The sequence below is a fragment of the Saccopteryx bilineata genome, chromosome 10, assembly GCF_036850765.1.
Source record: "Saccopteryx bilineata isolate mSacBil1 chromosome 10, mSacBil1_pri_phased_curated, whole genome shotgun sequence".
Lineage (NCBI taxonomy): Eukaryota > Metazoa > Chordata > Mammalia > Chiroptera > Emballonuridae > Saccopteryx > Saccopteryx bilineata.
The window spans coordinates 36,409,540-36,432,730 of record NC_089499.1 but is presented as its reverse complement, the minus strand read 5'-3'; the positions used below and the strand labels follow the sequence as shown (position 1 = coordinate 36,432,730).

The window sequence follows — 23,191 nt, the reverse complement described above, 5'->3', positions numbered from 1 at the left end:
AAGCTTAGTGTTAAAACAACCTTAGGCTATAACCACCCTACCTGCTTACAGCCTGTCCCCCATACCCAATGCAAACTATAAGCGAGCCAACATATATATTTAAACTTATTTGACCAACATTATGCTAAAAGGTGCCCACACAGTGTTAGATGAAGCCAAGCTCAGTGGTCGTTGATGTGATTGTTGGGAAGGATAGGTCTGGCTTGTAGGAGAAGGATGCTGCTGCCTTCAGTCTGACTTCTTGTTCTTTGCAGATGGACGCTGGAGGCATAGGGAGAAACTTCGAGGAAAAGTCTTCTTTCACTTTCCTGTATTACCTTTTACCTCAGGGATTGATTCTTCTGTTTGTTTAGTTTAAGGCCTCTCTTTCATGTGTTGAATTCTTTAAAAGTTGGGTAATTCTCAACTGTTCATATTGTAAATAAAGGTATAGATTAGATCAGGAGTCCCCAAAATACCGCCAGCGGGGCCACATATCCACCCCCGGAAGGGGCACCTCTTTCATTGGTGGTCAGTGAGAGGAGCACATTGACCATCTCATTAGCCAAAAGCAGGCCCATAGTTCCCATTGAAATACTGGTCAGTTTGTTGATTTAAATTTCCTTGTTCTTTATTTTAAATATTGTATTTGTTCCCGTTTTGTTTTTTTACTTTAAAATAAGATATGTGCAGTATGCATAGGGATTTCATAGTTTTTTTTATAGTCCGGCCTTCTAACGGTCTGAGGGACAGTAAACTGGCCCCTGTGTAAAAAGTTTGGGGACCCCTGGATTACATAGTTTTGGTGTGGTAGCTGGAATGTATTTCCTTAGCCTGCATGAGAATTTCTGCTTAGCTGGTGGTGAAAGCCAGCCTCCTGGTGTCTGGGAGATACCTGGACACTGTTGCACTTCCCTAGTCCAGATATCCCCTCTAATACCTTGCTTATCAGAATTCCCACTAGAGGGAGCTGTAGTTGAGTGCTAAACTTAGTCATGCATATGTGGGTTATCTCTCCAGTGGCAGATAAGGGAACACTGACCCAGCTGTTCCAGCATCCTTTAATTAATTTTCTGACTAATCACCTACAGCAGGGGTCGGGAACCTATGGCTCGTGAGCCAGATGTGTCTCTTTTGATGGCTGCATCTGGCTCGCAGACAAATCTTTAATAAAAAAAAAATAATCTTAAAAATATAAAACAGCCTGACCAGGCGGTGGTGCAGTGGATAGAACGTCGGACTAGGATGCGGAGGACCCAGGTTCGAGACCCCGAGGTCGCCAGCTTGAGCGCTGGCTCATCTGGTTTGAGCAAAAGCCCACTGACTTGAGCCCAAGGTCGCTGGCTCCAGCAAGGGGTTACTCGGTCTGCTGAAGGCCCGCAGTCAAGGCACGTATGAGAGGGCAATCAATGAACAGCTAAGGTGTTGCAACGCGCAATGAAAAACTAATGATTGATGCTTCTCATCTCTCTCTGTTCCTGTCTGTCTGTCTCTGTCTATCCTTCTCTGACTCACTCTCTGTCTCTGTAAATAAATAAATAAATAAATAAAATAAAAAATATATATATATAAAACATTCTCATGTATTACAATCCATTCATTTCCTACCGCTCATGTTCATGGTTGCGGGTGGCTGGAGCCAATCACAGCTGTCCTCAGGGAAAACACCAAATTTTTATTGGATAATGCCTAACCTACTCGGGTCGTTGTATGGCTCTCTCAGAATTACATTTTAAAATATGTGGCGTTCATGGCTCTCTCAGCCAAAAAGATTCCTGATCCCTGACCTACAGTCTCTTCTCTCTGCCTTTCTGTAGTTAATTCTGGGTGTTGTTCTAGGGGTACTTCTAATAAAACTAATGATTTGCAGGCAGTGAGTAAGGTCCTTTCCTCTACCTGTGTGGATAAGAGATTCTCCAGCTGCCATGTGTTTCCATCTGCTTTTTATCATCCAAAACCTCATGTTCTGAGTTTCTGGGCACCACTCCTGGCTTTCTAATGTTGAAATGGATTTTCATTTTTTGTTTCTCCTGACATTTCAGTAGGGTTTGGAGAAGGAAAATATATCTTTGTAATTGATCCTTTCTTTCCTTTTATCTAGATCAGGACAGTCCAATCCAACCTTTTATCTGCAGAAGGGCTTTCAAGAATATGTACTCAGAAAAAAACCACCAGGTTCACTTCTTCCTAAAGCACATATGGTATGGTGTACAAATGCAGTAATATATTTTTTGTTGATAAATAAATGCATTTTGTATTCACAGAAACAGTTGCTTTTAAAAGTCATCTCATAATTATTATATAATAAAAAAATGCATTTTATTTTTTCAGATAAAATTTTCTTTTGAATTTTATTTCCTGTTTTGGTTTTGAAAAAGGATTTGAAACTGAAATTAAGTCCATCTTCAGGCTAATAATCTTGGACAATACCCAGTCCTCTTGTGGATTTCAAGAAATATAGCGTTTAAATTATGTTTTTAAGAACACATTATATCTTATAACAGTCTTCACTGAATTACTGTAAAGTATTTACTATGACAATCCCCTGATCTTTTGGTGATAAAAAAATATTTAAATAATGATTTTATAGTGTCTTCTAAATAGTAGGCTTAGAATTAGAAAAGATTTTTTTAATTGAGTCTTTCTGTTTTGAGGAAACATTATCTATGAATTTTTAGAGAAGAAATAGGAGAATACAGAAAAGTCCTAGAAGGCCCTGGCCGGTTGGCTCAGCGGTAGAGCGTCGGCCTAGCGTGCGGAGGACCCGGGTTCGATTCCCGGCCAGGGCACACAGGAGAAGCGCCCATTTGCTTCTCCACCCCTCCGCCGCGCTTTCCTCTCTGTCTCTCTCTTCCCCTCCCGCAGCCAAGGCTCCATTGGAGCAAAGATGGCCCGGGCGCTGGGGATGGCTCTGTGGCCTCTCCCTCAGGCGCTAGAGTGGCTCTGGTCGCAACATGGTGACGCCCAGGATGGGCAGAGCATCGCCCCCTGGTGGGCAGAGCGTCGCCCCTGGTGGGCGTGCCGGGTGGATCCCGGTCGGGCGCATGCGGAAGTCTGTCTGACTATCTCTCCCTGTTTCCAGCTTCAGAAAAATGCAAAAAAAAAAAAAAAAATTATCATGTTTTAGTGCTGGCCTAATTTATAATAATTGCACTCAGATGACATTTAAGGAAAATAATAAGGAAACTATTATCCTCTGGGTTATTTTAAGATTGAATTCTAATCTTAATGTTAGCTCAGAAGTAGTTATTAAACTTCTGTATTGCTTATTTTTAATAATCTACCATCCCCTTTAGATTGATCGAGAATTTAAAGTCCAGAAAGCTTTGTTTTCAATTGGATTCCCTGTTCCCAAGCCTTTATTGTACTGCAGTGATGCTTCTGTCATTGGAACAGAATTTTACATGATGGAACATGTGCAGGTAAATTAACACTTAATCTTCTTTGTTGTTGCTTTTATTTTTATTTTTATTTATTTATTTTTGTGTGTATGACAGAGAGGACATATAGGGACAGACAGGAAGGGAGAGAGATGAGAAGCATCAGTTCTTCGTCGCAGCACCTTAGTTGTTCATTGATTGCTTTCTCATCTGTGCCTTGACCAGGAGGCTACAGCAGACTGAGCGACCCTTTGCTTAAGCCAGCGACCTTGGGCTCAAGCTGGTAAGCCTTGCTCAAACCAGATGAGTCGCACTCAAGCCAGCGACCTCAGGGTTTCGAACCTGAGTCCTCTGCATCCTGGTCCGATGCTCTATTCACTGTGCCACCACCTGGTTAGGCATATTTTTAATTAAGAAATTAGATGTCATTCATGCCCTGGCCTGGTGGCTAAGTAAATAAAGCATCATTGTGGCATGTCAGGGTTATGAGTTTGATCCCCGGTCAGGGCATGTACGAGAAGCAATCAGCGAGTGCACAGCTAAATGGAACTAAGTGGAATGGCAAATTGAAGCCCCTCTCCCTCACCCCTCCTCCCCCTCCCCCTTCCCTTCTCTCCTCCTCCTTCCCCACCCCTCCTTTCCTTTTCCTCTCTCCCCCTCCCCTCCTCTCCCCCTTCCCCTTTTTCTCCTCCTCCTCCCCCTTCTCTCCCTCTTCTTCCCCTTGTCCTCCCATTCCTCTCCCTCTCCTTTCTCTCTCTCTCAAATCAATGGAAACATTTTAAAGAAAGAAATTAGATGTTAATAATAGTTTATTAATAAACATTTTATGTAATTAGTTTGCTTTGCAAGAGCTTAAACTTTTAATTTGAGCACAATGTTTTCCTCTAGGTGTCAGTAAAGAGCTATATGTAATGATAAACTGTAGATGGAAGGAGGGGAAACTCCAAATTGAAAATCAGTCCATTAAGGAAGATAAATTCAAATTGTTTAAAAGATTTTTTTTGTAAAATATAACTTGAGGGTAGTTTTTGTCCTTTAAATTCATCTTGGCATATCTTGTGTTTTCCCTTTGACATATATACTCTTCTATTAGACATGTGTCAAAAATGAATGTTTTTCTAGCATATTTTATAAAAAAAAATTGGTGTTGGTTGAAAAACTGTTATCCTGATATTTTCTGTAGTCAATAAAGTAGGGTGACAGCACAAAAAGTTGATATGAAAAGATTTATTTTGTTTTAAATTATCTATTGTAATTGCTTCCATAGGGTCGAATTTTTCGTGATGTCACAATTCCTGGAGTTAGCCCAGCAGAGCGCTCAGCCTTGTATGTGGCCCTGGTCGAAGTCCTGGCTCGGTTACATTCTTTGAATATAAACTCATTGCATCTGGAAGGACATGGTACAGGTGCTGGATACTGCAAAAGACAGGTAACGAAGCCACATACAGAGCTCTTTTTCTCAAGTTCTTGGAAATAATATGCCTTATAAGTCAAAATTAAAACCACTTATACTTTTCTGAAACTTGGCTCTAACATTTAATGACAACGTTTAGTTTGACTTGTTTTAAGCATAAAGTTATTTTATGTCAGGTTTTGTTTAGCAAACTTCTATACTGACAGAATGTACATGAATGCACATTTAAAGCTGTTTCCATATTTTCACTTAATTTACCAAATATTTTTATACAGTTTTTTCTTTTTAAGTTAGCATACAGTGTGTCCATAAAGTCATGGTGCACTTTTGACCGGTCACAGGAAAGCAACAAAAGACAATAGAAATGTGAAATCTGCACCAAATAAAAGGAAAACCCTCCCAGTTTCTGTAGGATGATGTGGCAGCATGTGCACATGCGCAGATGATGATGTAACACCGTGTATACAGTGGAGCAGCCCACGGCCATGCCAGTTGAGATGTGGACAGTACAGAGGAAAGTTCAGTGTGTTCTGTGGCTCGCTAAATTCGAATACGTGACCAAAGTGCAACGTGAATATCAGCGCATTTATAACGAAGCGCCACCACATAGGAATAACATTACTTGGTGGGATAAGCAGTTGAAGGAAACCGGCAGTTTGGTGGAGAAACCCCGTTCTGATAGGCCACCAGTCAGTGACGAGTCTGTAGAGGCTATACGGGATAGCTACCTAAGGAGCCCTAAAAAATCTGTGCGTGCCCTGGCCGGTTGGCTCAGCGGTAGAGCGTCGGCCTAGTGTGCGGAGGACCCGGGTTCGATTCCCAGCCAGGGCACACAGGAGAAGCGCCCATTTGCTTCTCCACCCCTCCGCCGCGCTTTCCTCTCTGTCTCTCTCTTCCCCTCCTGCAGCCAAGGCTCCATTGGAGCAAAGATGGCCTGGGCGCTGAGGATGGCTCTGTGGCCTCTGCCTCAGGTGCTAGAGTGGCTCTGGCTGCAACATGGGGACGCCCAGGATGGGAGCATCGCCCCCTGGTGGGCAGAGCATCGCCCCTGGTGGGTGTGCCGGGTGGATCCCGGTCGGGCACGTGCGGGAGTCTGTCTGACTGTCTCTCCCTGTTTCCAGCTTCAGAAAAATGAAAAAAAAAAAAAATCTGTGCGTGAGCCCACATTGAACTGCACTGAATAGATATGAAACTGGGAGAGTTTTCCTTTTATTTGGTGCAGATTTCACATTTCTATCGTCTTTTGTTGCTTTCCTGTGACCGGTCAAAAGTGCACCATGACTTTACAGACACACTGTATTAATTAAGCATGATTGTGTTTAAGATGTGCTGAGTACTGTGTTAAGTATCAAGAAAATAGAAATAAGTTCTTCCCCCAAAGGAACCATGTTCATATTATTTTATTTTATTTTAGGTCTATACATAAGTTTTTATTTTGATTATAAAAGACAACATACATAGGGCATAGATAGATGCTATTCCTCCTAAATTTAAACAGCTAGCCAATTCCCACTAATGGTACAGGCCAAGGTTTGCAACTCTAGTCCCAGCACCAGTCAGCAGGCAGCCTAGCACACTGCAGAGCAGGTGGACAAATTGCTGGCCTCTTAGGCCAGGGGCACTGGTGGAACTTCCACCAGCTTCTGAAAGAACAAACCAGGTAAGAACAGAAGGGCCCTTTCCCTGTCCAACTGTTCACAATATCAAGAGTGCAAAATCACATTCCAGGAAGTAGTTGCGGTTTTCATTTACTATATGCAACTTCTGATCAGTGAACAAGATTGGTCAACCAACCTGGCATTGACATCAGAGTGAGCCCATCACCTGATGCAGCAAGAAGGAAGGAAGCGAGCAAGCAATTTAGTGGGCCCTTCAGCATGCAAATCACCCAAGAACAAACAGTCTCTGTCACCTCGAGGCAGCCCAGATGGGGTCTGCTCAGGTCCACAAACCTCTGCCAAAGTTTAGTGTCTTCAAGATGAAGAAAACCCTCAAGCAAACAAATACTGCTCTTGCCTAAAAGTTCTTTCTCCAGAGACTGAGACGCTCAGGGGGAAAGTACTTTCCCAGAGGCAGCCCGCTAAAGAGCAGTGCTCAAAAGAGCAACTGAAAGATATTTCTCTCTAGCTCCAGCGTCCAAAAGGTTCATTATCCAAATCAAGATGTGGGCAGTATGGATTTCTTTGGGTTTATCCTGTTTGGAATTCTCTCAGTTTCTTGAATATGTAGATTTGAGGATTTTTCAGTCATTATTTCTTCAAATAATTTCTTAGCCCCACCCCCTTTCTCTCTCCTTCTGGGACCATGATGACATAAATGTGTTTTATTAGTCCCACAAGTTCCAGAGGCTCTATTCAGTTTTTCATTATTATTTTTTTCTTCTTTTCCAAGTGAGAGGAGGGGAGACAGAAAGACAGACTCCCACATGCACCCGACTGGGATCCACCCAGCTAACCCCCGTCTGGGGCTGATGCTCTGCCCATATGGGGCCCTGCTCACAACCAATCCACTTTTAGCACCTGAGGTGGAGGCTCCACAAAGCCACCCCCTGTGCCCGGAACCAATGCATTTGAATCAATCAAACCATGGCTACAGGAGAGGAAAAGAGAGAGGGGGAAGGGGAAGGGGTGGAGAAGCAGACGGCCACCTCCCCTGTGTGCCCCAGCCAGGAGTCAAACCTGGGACATCCACATGCCGGGCCAATGCTCCACCACTGAGCCAACTGGCCAGTGCTGGCTCTGTTCAGTTTTATCAGTCTAATTTCACTATTGTTCAGATTGGCTAATTTCTACTGTTCAATCTTCAAGTTCACTGATGACTTCCTCTGTGTTCTCCATTCTTTTGTAGAGCCATCCATTGATTTTTCTTTATTTTTCAGTGTTTACATAGATTCTAGGGTCACCCCAAATGCATCCCCCTCCCCCCCTATTCTCCGCAACATCTCCCTTGCCCCCCCTCCTTCGAGAGCCCTTCCCCCTTCCCTTCAGGTTTATCCCATCCTATCATCCCCTTTCCCTCTGTCCTCTTTTTCTCTGGTCCCTTTGATCCTTCCTCTGTCTCAATTTTGTTCCTCAGTTCTCATTATTCCTTGGATTCCTCAAATGAGTAAGGTTATATGATATTTTTCTTTCTCTGCCTGACTTATTTCACTCAACATAATAGATTCCAGGTCCCTCCATATTGTTGCAAAAGGTAATATTTCCTTCTTTTTCATAGCCCCATAGTATTCCATTGTATATATGTACCACTGCTTTTTAATCCACTCGTCCATTAAAGGACACTTGGGCTGTTTCCAGATCTTTGCTATTGTGAACAATGCTGTCATAAACATGGGGGTGCTTTTTTTTTTCAGTCGGTGATATGGTGTCCTTGAGATATATTCCTGTAAGTGGGATGGCTGGGTCAAAAGACAGTTCCATTTCTAATTTTTTGAGGAATCTCCATACTGTTTTCCACAGAGGCTGCACCAGTCTGCATTCCCACTAGCAGTGCAGGAGGGTTCCCTTTTCTCCACATCCTCGCCAGCATTAATTCTATGTTATTTTGTTGATGAGAGCCATTCTGACTGGTGTGAGGTGGTATCTCATTGTGGTTTTAATTTGCATTTCTCTAATGATTAGTGGTGGTGAACATTTTTTCATTTGTCTATTGGCCATCTGTATGTCCTCTTTGGAGAAGTGTCTATTCATTTCTTGTGCCCATTTTGATTGGATTATTTGGCTTCCTGGGTGTTGAGTTTTACAAGTTCTTTATAAATTTTGGTTATTAATCCCTCATCAGATGTATTGTCGAATATGTTCTCCCATTGTGTGGTTTGTCTTTTTATTCTGTTCTTATTGTCTTTAGCTGTGCAAAAGCTTTTTAGTTTGATATAGTCCCATGTGTTTAGCCTGTCTTTTATTTCATTTGCTTGTGGAGATAATTCAGCAAAGATATTGCTGCAATAGATGTTGGTGAGCTTACTGCCTAAGTTTTCTTCTAGGATACTTATGGTTTCACAATTAATGTTTAAGTCCTTTATCCATTTTGAGTTTATTTTTGTGCATGGTGTAAGTTGCAGGTCCAGTTTCATTTTTTTGCAAGTAGCTGTCCAGTTTTCTCAACACCATTTGTTAAAGAGACTGTCTTTACTCCACTGTATGCTCTTACCTCCTTTGTCAAATATCAATTGTACATAAATATGTGGGTTTATTTCTGGGTGTTCTGTTCCATTGAACTATATGCCTGTTCTTATGCCAGTACCAAGCTGTTTTGAGTACAATGGCCTTGTAGTATAACTTGATATCAGGAAGTGTGATACCTCCCACTTTATTCTTCTCTTTCAAGATTTCTGAGGCTATTCGTGTTCTTTTTTGGTTCCATATAAATTTTTGGAATATGTGTTCTATATCTTTGAAGTATGTCATTGGTCTTTTAATTGGTATTGCATTGAATTTATAAATTGCTTTAGGGTAATATAGACATTTTAATTATGTTTATTCTTCCTAACCATGAGCACGGTATATGCTTCCACTTGTTTGTGTCTTCCTTTATTTCTTTTATCAATGTTTTATAATTTTCTGAGTACAAGTCTTTAACCTCCTTGGTTAAATTTACTCCTAGGTACTTTATTTTTTTTGGTTGCAATAGTGAAGGGGATTGTTTTCTTAATTTCTCTTTCTGACAGTTCATTGTTCATGTATAAAAATGCCTCTGATTTCTTTGTATTAATTTTATATCCTGCTACCTTGCTGAATTCGTTTATTAGGTCCAGTAGTTTTTTGACTGATACTTTAGGGTTTTCTATATACAGTATCATATCATCTGCAAATAATGATAGTTTTACTTTTTCTTTTCCAATTTGGGTGCCTCTTATTTCTTCTTCTTGTCTGATTGCTACAGCCAGGACTTCCAGAACTATGTTGAATAAGCGTGGTGAAAGGGGGCACCCCTGCCTTGTTCCTGATTTTAGGGGAATTGCTTTTAATTTTTGTCCATTAATTATTATGTTGGCTGTGAGTTTGTCATAGATGGCCTTTATCATGTTGAAGTATGTTCCCTGTATTCCCACTTTGCTAAGAGTTTTGATCATAAATGGGTGCTGGATATTATCAAATGTTTTTTCTGCATCTATTGAAATTATCATGTGGTTTTTCTCCTTCCTTTTTTTTATGTGGTGAATCACATTAATTGATTTATGAATGTTGTACCATCCTTGCCTCCCCAGAATAAATCCCACTTGATTATGATGTATGATTTTTTTCATGTATTGCTGGATCTGGTTTGCTAATATTTTGTTGAGGATTTTAGCATCTAAATTCATCAGGGATATTGGCCTATAATTTTTTTTCTTTGTGATGTCTTTGCCTGGTTTTGGAATCAGAATTATGCTCGCCTCATTAAAGGAACCTGGAAGTGTTCCTTCCTCCTGAATTTTTTGAAATAGCTTGAGAAGGATAGGAGTTAGTTCTTCTTTGAATATTTGGTAGAATTCACCAGTGAAGCCATTGGGCCCAGGAGTTTTGTTTTTTGGGAGCTTTTTGATAACTGTTTCAATCTCTTTTGTTATAATCGGTCTGTTTAGGCTTTCTGATTCTTTCAGATTGATTTTTGGAAGATTATATGTTTCAAAGAATTTGTCCATTTCACCTAGGTTGTTAATTTTTTGTCATACAGTTCTTCATAGTATTTTCTTACAATATTTTGTATTTCAGTTGTGTTGGTTGTTATTTCTCCACTCTCGTTTCTAATTTTATTTATTTGAGTCCTCTCTCTTCTTTTCTTGGTGAGTCTTGTTAAAGGTTCATCGATCTTGTTTACCCTTTCAGAGAACCAGCTCTTGGTTTCATTGATCCTCCATATTGTTTCTTTAGCTTCTATGTCATTTATTTCCGCTCTGATCTTTATTATTTCCTTCCTTCTACTACCTCTGGGCCTTACTTGCAATTCTTTTTCTAGTTCTTTTAGATGGAGGGTTAGGTTGTTTATTTGAGCTTTTTCAAGCTTCTTAAGAAATGCCCTAGTGCTATGAACTTCCTTCTCAGGACTGCTTTTGCTGTGTCCCATAGATTTTGAGTTGTTGTTTGCTCATTATCATTTGTTTCTAGGAATTTTTTTATTTCTTCTTTGATTTCATTGTTAACCCATTCGTTATTTAATAACATGCTATTCAGTTTTCATGTGTTTCAGTATTTTTCAGTTTTTCTGTTGTGGTTGATTTCTAGTTTCATGCCATTGTGATCAGAGAAAATGCTTGATATGATTTCAGTCTTCTTAAATTTGTTGAGACTGCTTTTGTGTCTTAACATGTGGTCTATCTTAGAGAATGTACCATGAGCACTTGAAAAGAATGTATATTCTGCGGAACCATATAACCATGTTCATTTTAAAGAGCTATATATGAATCTCATTTACATGAACTTAAAAAATATAAAAGTGTATACTGTATAATCAAGTAGTAAATTGATTAGGACTCATTACGAGAGCTGTTCCATTCAAATGGTAGATATCAGTATGCCCTTGCTTAAGTGGGGAAAGCTTCCTGAGAGAGAGAGATACCATACACTGTTTAAGGAAGGATACAGTCTAGAGTGACAAGGAAGAGATGACAAACATTTCAAATAAAAAGAACAGCAAGACCAGATATGTACGGAACTGTTTTTCTTTGTACATATGTCTTATTGAGGTGGTTGAGGGGAGGGGGAAGGGAACTAAGGTTTAGAGCAGGGGTAGTCAACCTTTTTATACCTACGGCCCATTTTTGTATCTCTGTTAGTAGTAAAATTTTCTAACCACCCACCGGTTCCACAGTAATGGTGATTTATAAAGTAGGGAAGTAACTTTACTTTATAAAATTTATAAAGCAGAATTACAGCAAGTTAAAGTATATAATAATAATTACTTACCAAGTACTTTATGTCAGATTTTTACTAAGTTTGGCAGAATAAATCTTTATAAAACAACTTACTATAGTTAAATCTATCTTTTTATTTATACTTTGGTTGCTCTGCTACTGTCCACCATGAAAGCTGGAACGCCCACTAGTGGGCGGTAGGGACCAGGTTGACTACCACTGGTTTAGAGTGTACTTACTATATCCTAGGTCTTTTTAATCTTTGTAAAAGCCCCCAAGACATTATTCCCATTTTGCAGTTGAGGAAACAGTTTGCAGGTCTCAACACAAATAAGTGGTTTAGACAAAATGTAAATACAGGTCTGCATTATTCCAAACAAATATCTTTTTTTTTTTCCTTTTTTTTCTTTTTTCTGAAGCTGGAAACGGGGAGAGACAGTCAGACAGACTCCCACATGCGCTCGACCGGGATCCACCCGGCACGCCCACCAGGGGCGACGCTCTGCCCACCAGGGGGCGATGCTCTGCCCCTCCGGGGCATCGCTCTGCCACAACCAGAGCCACTCCAGCGCCTGGGGTAGAGGCCAAGGAGCCATCCCCAGCGCCCGGGCCATCTTTGCTCCAATGGAGCCTTGGCTGCGGGAGGGGAAGAGAGAGACAGAGAGGAAGGGGAGGGGGTGGAGAAGCAAATGGGCGCTTCTCCTATGTGCCCTGGCCGGGAATTGAACCCAGGTCCCCTGCACGCCAGGCCGCCGCTCTACCGCTGAGCCAACTGGCCAGGGCCCAAACAAATATCTTTACTGCAATAAATAAAACAAGCCCCGGCTGGTTGGCTCAGTGGTACAGCATCAGCCTGGCGTGCAGGAGTCCCGGGTTCAATACCCGGCCAGGGCACACAGGAGAAGCGCCCATTTGCTTCTCCACCCCGCCCCCTCTCCTTCCTCTCTGTCTGTCTCTTCCCCTCCCGCAGCTGAGGCTCCATTGGAGCAAGGTTGGCCCGGGTGCTGAGGATGGCTCCATGGCCTCTGCCTCAGGCGCTAGAGTGGCTCTGGTTGCAACAGAGCGACGCCCCGGATGGGGAGAGCATCGCCCCCTGGTGGGCATGCCGGGTGGATCCCAGTCGGCGCATGTGGGAGTCTGACTGCCTCCCCGTTTCCAACTTCAGAAAAATATAAAATAAAAAAAATTAAAAATAAAACAGAGATAACCTTGGGGAGTTGAGAGATAGATATAAGCAAATAAATAGTATGGTCTCAGCTGATGGATCCTTTTGAGAATAGGTTGATTTGTTTACATTTGAGTGAAAGAACAATAAAAAGTATTTATACTTCTCATATCTATAATATATTTAGAAGATTCTATGGGTAATAAGAAAGTGTATTTAAATGAAAAAAGCTCCCTTTGTCTTCTGGCCCCCATATTTCTTTTTCAAGGGTTATTTTTTGTGACCCATAATTTATCTTTCTGTGATTATTTGTGTGTATATATGTGTGTGTAATAAAAATGTATGTGAGTAAGCCGGACCAGGCAGTGGCGCAGTAGATAAGAGCATTGGACTGGGACGCAGAGGAGCCAGGTTCGAAACCCCGAGGTCACCAGCTTGAACAGGCTCATCTGGCTTGAGCACAGGCTCACTAGCTTGTGTGCAGGGTTGCTGGCTTGAGTGTGGGATCATAGATAAGACATCGTGTTCTCTGGCTTGAGCCCAAGGTCACTGGCTTGAGCAAGGGGTCACTTGTTCTGCTGGAGCCCCTCCAGTCAAGGCACGTGTGAGAAAGCAATCAGTGAACAACCAAGGTGCCACAATGAGGAGTTGATACTTCTCATCTCTCTCTCCCTCTGTCCCTCTCTCTGTCTCTCTCACTAAAATTAAAAAAAAAAAAAAAATCTATGTAAGTAAAATGGAACTAGGTGGAAGAAAGACTTAAGTGTTTAAGATTTAGGCTGATACTGTTTTGGGTTAATATGAGCATCACAGGCATTTGTCTTGAGGATTTAAAAATAAAACTTAATTTGATATACTTGAATTTTGTTTTAATTTTAGAATTGCTGAATCTTACATTCCACTTCTAGCTGTATGATTTTTCTTATTTATCTATCTTTAGGTAGCAGTCTGGACAAAACAGTATCAAGCTGCAGCTCACCAGGACATCCCTGCCATGAACCAGCTCTCCGACTGGCTAATGAAGAACTTGCCAGATAATGATAATGAAGAAAGTTTGATTCATGGAGATTTCAAACTAGACAACATAGTTTTCCACCCTACAGAGGTACCGAAAGCCATGTTTACAATAAATTAAGTAGGTCTGATATGGCACACACGTACTCGGACGTTCCCCCCCAGAACCCAGCCTTTCCCACCTTTCCCCTGCATTCAGGACTGTCTTCACCTCTCCACCTTTTAGAAATGAGTCCTGCCTGACCTGTGGTGGCACAGTGGATAAAGCGTAAACCTGGAAACACTGAGGTTGCTGGTTCAAAACCCTGGCTTGGCCTGACCTGTGGTAGCACAGTGGATAAAGCATCATTGACCTGGAACGCTGAGGTTGCTGGTTCAAGGCCCTGGGCTTGCCTGGTCAGGGCACATGTGGGAGATGATGCTTCCTGCTCCTCCCTTCTCTCTCTCTTTCTCTCTCTCTCTCTCCTCTCTAAAATGAATAAATAAATAAAGTCTTAAAAAAAAAAAGAACAACAAATGAATATGTCTTAAAAAAAAACAAACAAAAAAAAAACCCTGGCTTGCCTGGTCAAGGCACATATGGGAGTTGATGCTTCCTGCTCCTCCCCTTTCTCTCTCTCTCTCTCTATCTCCCCCCATCCTCTCTAAAATGAATAAATAAATAAAATTTAAAAAAAAAGAAAGAAAGAAATGAGTCCTGCAGGTTTTCTGACATAGGTGGCATAAAGAGCACTAACAAATAAAAACAATAACCCCCCCCAAAAAAAAAAACAAAAAAAAAAATGATAACCCTCCTCCACTAGTTGTAGGGGACAAAATTATAGGAGGCCTGTGAATTGTATATTTCTGTAATGTTTATGGTTTGAGGTTTTATTGTTTTTTGTTGTTGCAAAACAGCATGCTCTATTTTTATCATCAGAAAGTCAAACAGTTAAGAAAGAAAATAAAATTTTAAGTGATAAACCTTCCAGGAATGAATGTGGTTGTGTGGTTAGCCAGTAAAGGGTTACTAAAGTTTATGGCAAAATAAAAGCATATTTCTCCGTGTTGCAATCCCTAGTTATTTTCCATTTACTTCTATGTAAAGTATTTGAAGCATGCTCAAGCGTGTATTTCAGCAGTGCAATTCGCTCACTGCAGTGTTCAAAAGAAATCCAGTTTTCCTGGAAACTACTGTTAATTTTCTAAATTCTAATTTTGTAAATTTTAACCATCTGGCTGAAAAGTGTTTAAGATTTTGGAGTTTTATGTGCATATTGCCATTTCAACTTGAAAGACAAATATACTTTATTATAAACAGATAAACCCATAGATACTTCATCTGCATTCATTAATTAGTAATCAGATATATTTAAAATAACATATATATATCCTTGTTCTTCGGAAGTCATTTGCCTTGCAGCCTTCTGTATATTAATTAACTTCAAAAGAAAAAAATGATTTGATATGAAGAAAAACTGGTATTTTTAATGGCTTTTTCTTTTTAATTTTCCGCATTGTCTCTAAAATGTCAGTGTAGTTGGAGATAAGCTAGTTATAAATTTTAATTTTATTCCTAGAAAAGATACGGGGATTGCAGGTTTTTCAACCTTTTTACTTTACACAGTAAAGCTAGGATTTGAACTCAGGTTTATAGATTTCCAATGCTGTATAATTCCTTCTACATTTTACTGTTTCTCATCGCCATTAGAACTGGTCAACTTGAGTGATCCAGAAATTGAAACCCCTTGTCTTTGACTATGCCTTCTTCACTTTCTACTTCTTTTATTTCTTTATACGTCTCCTGAAATGCTGCAAACTCAATTGCTCTTTCTCTAGAATCCATAAACCCTTCATAACTTCATTTGACTTCTAATCCTGCCTGGCCCATATGGGCATGATCAGTCATTTAAAATTACCTGTCCAGTTGGCTCAGTGGTAGAACGTTGGCCCAGCATGTGGAAGTCCTAGGTTCAATTCCCAGCCAGGGCACACAGGAGAAGCGACCATCTACTTTTTCACCCATCCCCCTCCCCTTCTCTCTTTATCTCTCTCCCTCTCTCTTCCCTTCCCTTCCTGCAGCCATGGCTCGAATGGTTCGAGCAAAGTTGGCCCTGGGTGCTGAGGAGGATTCCATAGCCTTCTGTAAGCTGCTAAAATAGCTTGGTTGCCAAGCAACAGAGCAGTAGGCCCAGATGAGCAGAGCATCCCCTGGTAGGGGGCTTGCAGAGTGGATCCAAATCCAGGCACATGCAAGAGTCTGTCTCTGCCTCTTAAATAAATAAATAAATAAATAAACAAACTACCTTCTTTATTACCGATTTAATACTTTTTTTTTTTTGACAGAGACAGAGAGTCAGAGAGAGAGAGACAGATAGGGACAGATAGACAGGAAAGGAGAGATGAGAAGCATCAATTCATTGTGGCTCCTTAGTTCATTGATTGCTTTCTCATATGTGCCTTGACTGGGCGGCTACAGCAGAGTGTCTGACCCCTTGCTCAAGCCAGTGACCTTGGACTCATGTCTATGATCCCATGCTCAAGCCAGCAACCCCATGCTCAAAGTGGTGAGCCCTTGCTCAAGCCAGATGAGCCCACACTCAAGCCGGTGGCCTCGAGGTTTTGAACCTGGGTCCTCCACGTCCCCAGTCTGACGATCTGTCCACTGCACCACTGCCTGGTCAGGCAAATTAATAATTTTTTTACTGTGGATGTGTACAAGTAATATAAGAGAGATAAGGTTTCTTATTCTTAGATAACTTCTCATTCCAGAATCTTCTTCTTAACTTTACACAATCTCCAACACTGAGCTTGAGTCATATTTTTGCTGCAGGTATTTATGTTGCGTAATTTCATCTAAGTTGGAAGTTCACCTCTTTGTAAGATCTGACTTCTGTGTGTTTGTGTGTATGTGTGCATGCATGTACGCGAGAGAGACACAGAGACAAATAGACAGCAAGGGAGAGAGATGAGAAGCATCAACTTGTAAAATCTGTGACTTTAAAAATGGCTTTTTCGCCTGACCTGTGGTGGCGCAGTGGATAAAGCGTCGACCTGGAAATGCTGAGGTCGCCGGTTCGAAACCCTGGGCTTGCCTGGTTAAGGCACATATGGGAGTTGATGCTTCCAGCTCCTCCCCACTTCTCTCTCTCCTCTCTCTCCCTCTCTGTCTCTCTCTCTCCTCTCTATAATGAATAAAAAAAAAATTTATTTTTTATTTTTTTATTTTATTTTATTTTATTTTTTCATTTTTCTGAAGCTGGAAACAGGGAGAGACAGTCAGACAGACTCCCGCATGCGCCCGACCGGGATCCACCCGGCACGCCCACCAGGGGCGACGCTCTGCCCACCAGGGGGCGATGCTCTGCCAATCCTGGGCGTCGCCATGTTGCGACCAGAGCCACTCTAGCGCCTGGCGCAGAGGCCACAGAGCCATCCCCAGCGCCCGGGCCATCTCTTCTCCAATGGAGCCTTGGCTGCGGGAGGGGAAGAGAGAGACAGAGAGGAAAGCGCGGCGGAGGGGTGGAGAAGCAAATGGGCGCTTCTCCTGTGTGCCCTGGCCGGGAATCGAACCCGGGTCCTCCGCACGCTAGGCCGACGCTCTACCGCTGAGCCAACCGGCCAGGGCTAAAAAATTTTTTTTTTAAATGGCTTTTTCACATCTTGTCCATCCTTCTCAAGTTCTCAAGTTGTTTTTCTTATCGAAACTCCCACTATCAGCATATGGTCTTGCCTTGTACTTGGCTCAGTTTTGTTATTTTAGTCATTTTTCAGCATAAGTTGCTTTCTGGAGATTATATATGCTTTGAAGTTCTCTTGATGTTCTTGTAGACATTACAGCCCTCTATAATAGCTCTTTTATGCAGATCAATAGGTGACATTTTTCTTAAGCCTCATTGTCAAGAAAAATTGTCACTTTTGAGCGACTGGTTTGTTTTTAAGCTACATACACTATTAACATTGTGACTGATCATGCTTCACACTTTATTTTGTCCATAGAAAACTCAGAGCAAATATTACTGACTACATTAACAACTACATGTGACTTACGACATTTGATTTTATGTAATAGCCTTATTCCTAGTTTTATCTTTTTATTAAAAATTCTATTATCTTCCTCCCTGCCTTCTTCATCTACTGTTGTATCCTGTTAGCTTTTATGTATTTCTTTTGTTTTGAAAAGAAAAGATGCATATATTTTAATAAAATTCAGTAGTACAAAAGCATACATAGAAAAATAAAACTCAATATAGAACATAATCATCAAAAACATTCAGTTGTGATGAGGTTACAGTAAAACTGTCAAAAATAATTTTATTAATAAGTTTTTTAACAGCATGATGAATTAGTAAATATTTATCTTAACCACTAGGAGTTGTTCTGAGCTTTTCATAGCTCTGTATACAAATAGGTATATACAGGATCTGATAAACTATTATTGCCAGTTAGTTTATGTTAATTGATACAATTTTATTAACTATGAACTTTTCTCGCTGGCCATTGTTTTATAGCTTTGTGTAATTACATAAAAATTGTTTCAGATATCTTGAAATGTAACTCTAGAAGAGATTCCCAGTTTTCACAGAGAAAAAGATAAACATTTATAGCATAAGGAAGTGTCTCTTCATCTCATCTTTTCTTTGGCTGTTAAGAGCACAGAAACAAATAGAATGATAGAGAAAAATTCATCCAATGTTTTTCTTTAGCTTATCAATCTAGCAAGAATAGTAGTTTATAATATATCATAACCACAACAATGAAAAGTCTTAGAAAGTGAAATCATGGAGCAGAGAAGTATCAAATTTTTCCATAATCCTTCTAATTGCCTGTTATATGCCAGGCTCTGTACTTATTCATTGAATAAATATATATTGGCCACCTACTATGTGCCAGGCACTTTGCTAGGAAGTGGTAAACAAAACACTCATGCTACCTGGCCTCAGTTAATTGTCACACTTAACCCTATACAAGGAGATATATGTTATGACTGAGAAAATTGAGGAACAGAAAGACTAACTACATTGTCCAGAATTACACAGCTGGTAGATGGTGGAGCTAAGATTTGAATATAGGTCTGTCTGGTTTCAAAGTCCACATTTTTCCACAAAGTTACAATTTTATAAGGGAATTCAAGCATATACAGAGTTATATAAAGGCATGAAACCCAGCTATTCACATGTCCAGCTCTGCTGTTTTATTTGCTTGCATAATATCTAGATTATTGCTGCATACTCCTCACTGAGCCTGTTACATGCAGTCCATTCAAACATAGCAGCCAGAGACCCTCAAAAGGTAAATCCTATCATGTCACTCCTCTGTACAGACACTCCAGTGGAGATTCACTTTCCTATACCCCATTTCTCCCTCCTCAATCCTTTGAAGTAACCACAGCTATTGCTATAAGTTTAGTGTATATCCTTTCAACTTTGAGTACTCGTTTATAACTTTTTAAATTTAAAAATACTATACTTTTGCCTGACCAGGCAGTGGTGCAGTGGATAGAGCGTCGGACTGGGATGCCCACAAACCCATGTTCGAGACCCCAAAGTTGCCAGCTTGAGCGCGGGTTCATCTGGTTTGAGCAAAAGCTCACCAGCTTAGACCCAAGGTCACTGACTCGAGCAAGGGGTTACTCGGTCTGCTGAAGGCCCGCGGTCAAGGCACATATGAGAAAGCAATCAATGAGCAACTAAGGTGTCACAATGCGCAACGAAAAACTAATGATTGATGCTTCTCATCTCTCCATTCCTGTCTGTCTGTACCTCTCTCTGACTCTCTCTCTGTCTCTGTTAAAAAAAAAAAAAAAAAAAAAAAACTATACTTTTTCTTTTTTTGTATTTTTCTGAAGTTAGAAACGGGGAGCAGTCAGACAGACTCCCTGCATGCGCCCAACCGAGATCTACCCAGTATGCCCACCAGGGAGCGATGCTCTGCCCATCTGGGCTGTTGCTTTGTTGCAACCAGAGCCATTCTAGCACCTGAGGCAGAGGCCATGGAGCCATCCTCAGCGCCCGAGCCAACTTTGCTCCAATGGAGCCTTGGCTGCAGGAGAGGAAGAGAGAGACAGAGAGGAAGGAGAGGGGGAGGGGTGGAGAAGCAGATGGGCACTTCTCCTATGTGCCCTGGCCAGGAATCGAACCCGGCACTCCTGCACACCAGGCCGATACTCTACCACTGAGCCAACCGGCCAGGGCCACTTTTTTTTTTTTAATTCAGTGAGAAGAGGGAAGGTAGAGACAGACTCCCACATATGCCCCAGCTGGGATCCACTTGGCAAGCCCACTAAGGGGTAAAACTCTGCCCATCTGAGGCCTTGCTGGTTGCTCAGCAACTGAGGCCATGGAGCCATCCTCAGCGCCTGGGGCCAACTTGCTCCAATCAAGCCATGGCTGCAGGAGGGAAAGAGAGAGAAGCAAGAGGGGTAGGAGTGGAGAAGCAGATGGGCGCTTCTATGTGCCCTGACTGGTCATCGATCCTGTGACAGCCACACACCAGGCCGATGCTCTACCACTGAGCCAATGAGCCAGGGCCGTATTATTTCACAAATTGCTTTCCACCCTGCATTTACAGCTGAATGTCCTATGTTCTTAACATAAAGATGTAAGATCCCTTGATGAATAGTTACAAAGTAGAATGAGGAAAGTTTTCTGTTATCTAAATTACACGACTGTTGGCCTGACCTGTGGTGGTGCAGTGGCTAAAGCATCGACCTGGAAATGCTGAGGTCACCGGTTCAAAACCCTGGGCTTGCCTGGTCAAGGCACATATGGGAGTTGATGCTTCCAGCTCTCCCCCCCCCTTCTCCCTCTCCTCTCTAAAATGAATAAATAAAAAAAATTTTTAATTACATGACTGTTATGTTGCTATATAATGGTATGTTTTCTATTCATAAAATAAATAGCATCTTTTATAACCATTACATTTTTATATTTACACCATGAAATAACTTATTTAAAAAATTACAATTGCCATAAGATTGAGATATTTGTTATGTAGTAAAATTAATCACTAAAGAAACTCTTAATTACATATGGCATAGACTCTTAAATTATAAGTAATTATTAGAGTTTCTTCGTTACTGCAGTTATTCCTGGTTGGGAAGTTTCAACTGTTTTTGCTGCCGCTCATTAGGACAGGTATTAAGGCTGTGCAAAGGAGAAGGCTGGAGAACTGGTGGCCAATGTTGCATCAGAGGACTTGGCTCTACTCAATCAAGGCTAGTTCCTTGATAAATGAGATGAGCAAGTGTGGGTAAAGACTACAAACTATGAGCTCAGCTTTGCTTTTGATGGAAAATAAGATTTTGAATATATTTTATCTCACTTATTTTCTCATTTTAGTTGTTTTCGATTTAATATTTTCAAACCTTTTTATTTTTAATTACAGTCTCGAGTTATAGCTGTACTGGATTGGGAGCTTTCAACCATTGGTCATCCTTTGTCAGACTTAGCTTTCCTCTCCCTGTTCTACTTTTGGCCAAGGACACTTCGATTGAAACATTCAAGCTTTTATCCTCAAGAAAACAGAGGTATGAAAACATCATGATGCCTAAATTGCTTATTAATATAAAATTGTCTTTATTATTGCTCATAACTTAATAATTGTATTATATAACCATTTTGGATAAATAGCTTTAATTTGGTTTTGAAATGTTTCTAAATTATTTTATTCTTTATTAATTTTTCTGAATATAGCATTACACTTTTAGTAACATAACAAAATGTGATCCTTTGTATATAGTGTTCTTTTGGAAATCAATATTTAGAACATGTTTTGTTATGTGGACTAATGGTTATTATATATATATATATATATATATATATATATATTTTTTTTTTTTTTTTTTTTTTTGTATTTTTCTGAAGCTGGAAACGGGGAGAGACAGTCAGACAGACTCCCGCATGCACCTGACCGGGATCCACCCGCCACGCCCACCAGGGGCGACACTCTGCCCACCAGGGGGCGATACTTTGCCCCTCCAGGGCATCGCTCTGCCACGACCAGAGCCACTCTAGCACCTGGGGCAGAGGCCAAGGAGCCATCCCCAGCGCCCGGGCCACCTTTGCTCCAATGGAGCCTCGGCTGCGGGAGGGGAAGAGAGAGACAGAGAGGAAGGAGTGGGGGGGAGGGTTGGAGAAGCAAATGGGCACTTCTCCTATGTGCCCTGGCCGGGAATCGAAACTGGGTCCCCCGCACGCCAGGCCGACGCTCTACCGCTGAGCCAACCGGCCAGGGCGGTTATTATATTTAATTTCATAAACATATTGCAATACTTTGAAATATTCACCATGAGATTTGTATAAAAGTCTACAGTACATGCTGTTTTTATAGGGATACCATCAATGGAAGAACTAATTTCAATATATTGCCGCTGCAGGGGAATTAATTCTCTTCTTCCTAACTGGAATTTCTTTCTTGCCCTTGCATATTTTAAATTGGCTGGAATAATGCAGGTAATTATTTGCTTTTAATCTGTGTTTCACTGTTATTTATTAATGTACTATTGACAATGTTTCCTTTTTTTTTTTTTTTTTTTTTTTTTGCAAGAGAGTGAGAAAGAGTAAGAGAGAGGACAGGAAGGAAAAGAGATGAGGAGCATCAACTTGTAGTTGCAGCACTTCAGTTCATTGCTTCTCATACGTGCCTTGACCAGGGAGCTCTAGCCAAGCCAGTGACCTTTGGGCTCAAGCTACCAACCATGGGATCATGTCTATGATCCCAAGCTCAAGCCAGCAAGTTCGCACTCAAGCCAGTGACCTTGGGGTTTCGCACCTGGGACCTCAGTGTCCCAGGTCAAGCGCTTTCCATTGCACCACCACCGGTCAGGTGATTGGCAATATTTTCTGGTCTTCAGGGGTTTTGTATTCTTTATCTTTAGATCATTTGGCTTTTCATAATGACAAATACCAGATATGGGTAAGATATAAATCTAGAATTAACAGAATAGGAATTTGGCAAAGAAAAAAGTTGATTAGCAAAATATGTTATCACTTTAATGGTATAATAAACTTGAAATATGGATGGAGAGAGGCATAATGACAAAAAGAGAAAAGCTTGTGAGAGTTGGCTATTTTCTGAATATCCAATGTAAGACAGAGCTAAAATCTTTGAATGAGTCTGCTTCAGACTATAAAACCCTTTATTAACCAGATCTGATGATGAGGAAAGATTTAGCTTTGAATTCCCAAAGTCTAGCTTAATACTATTATATATATATAGTAGTCTCTTAATATATTTCTTCAATTGAATAGATGAGTAAATTTTTCTATTTTCTAATAATGTCATATGTATGTGATTGAGCATAAATTCAGTTTTTTTAAATTACAGCTTAATCAAAACAAATGCATTTTTCTTATAGTAATTCACTTTCCATGTACTCTGAATCTTGGGGGTTTAAGAAATTGAAATACTTTATTAGTAGCAAGGAG

At 40.8% G+C, this 23,191-nt stretch overlaps 1 protein-coding gene across 1 annotated transcript in view; it reads left to right on the top strand.

The window, feature by feature from the left end:
- The window catches only part of ACAD11 (acyl-CoA dehydrogenase family member 11), a 96,396-nt gene that overhangs the window by 6,473 nt on the left and 66,732 nt on the right, over positions 1-23,191 (top strand). Inside the window, exons 2-7 of the mRNA XM_066244889.1 lie at positions 2,081-2,180; positions 3,276-3,401; positions 4,627-4,788; positions 13,711-13,875; positions 21,150-21,291; positions 22,095-22,216. Of these exons, the coding sequence (XP_066100986.1) occupies positions 2,081-2,180; positions 3,276-3,401; positions 4,627-4,788; positions 13,711-13,875; positions 21,150-21,291; positions 22,095-22,216 (817 nt within the window). The remainder of the gene's footprint in view (positions 1-2,080; positions 2,181-3,275; positions 3,402-4,626; positions 4,789-13,710; positions 13,876-21,149; positions 21,292-22,094; positions 22,217-23,191) is intronic.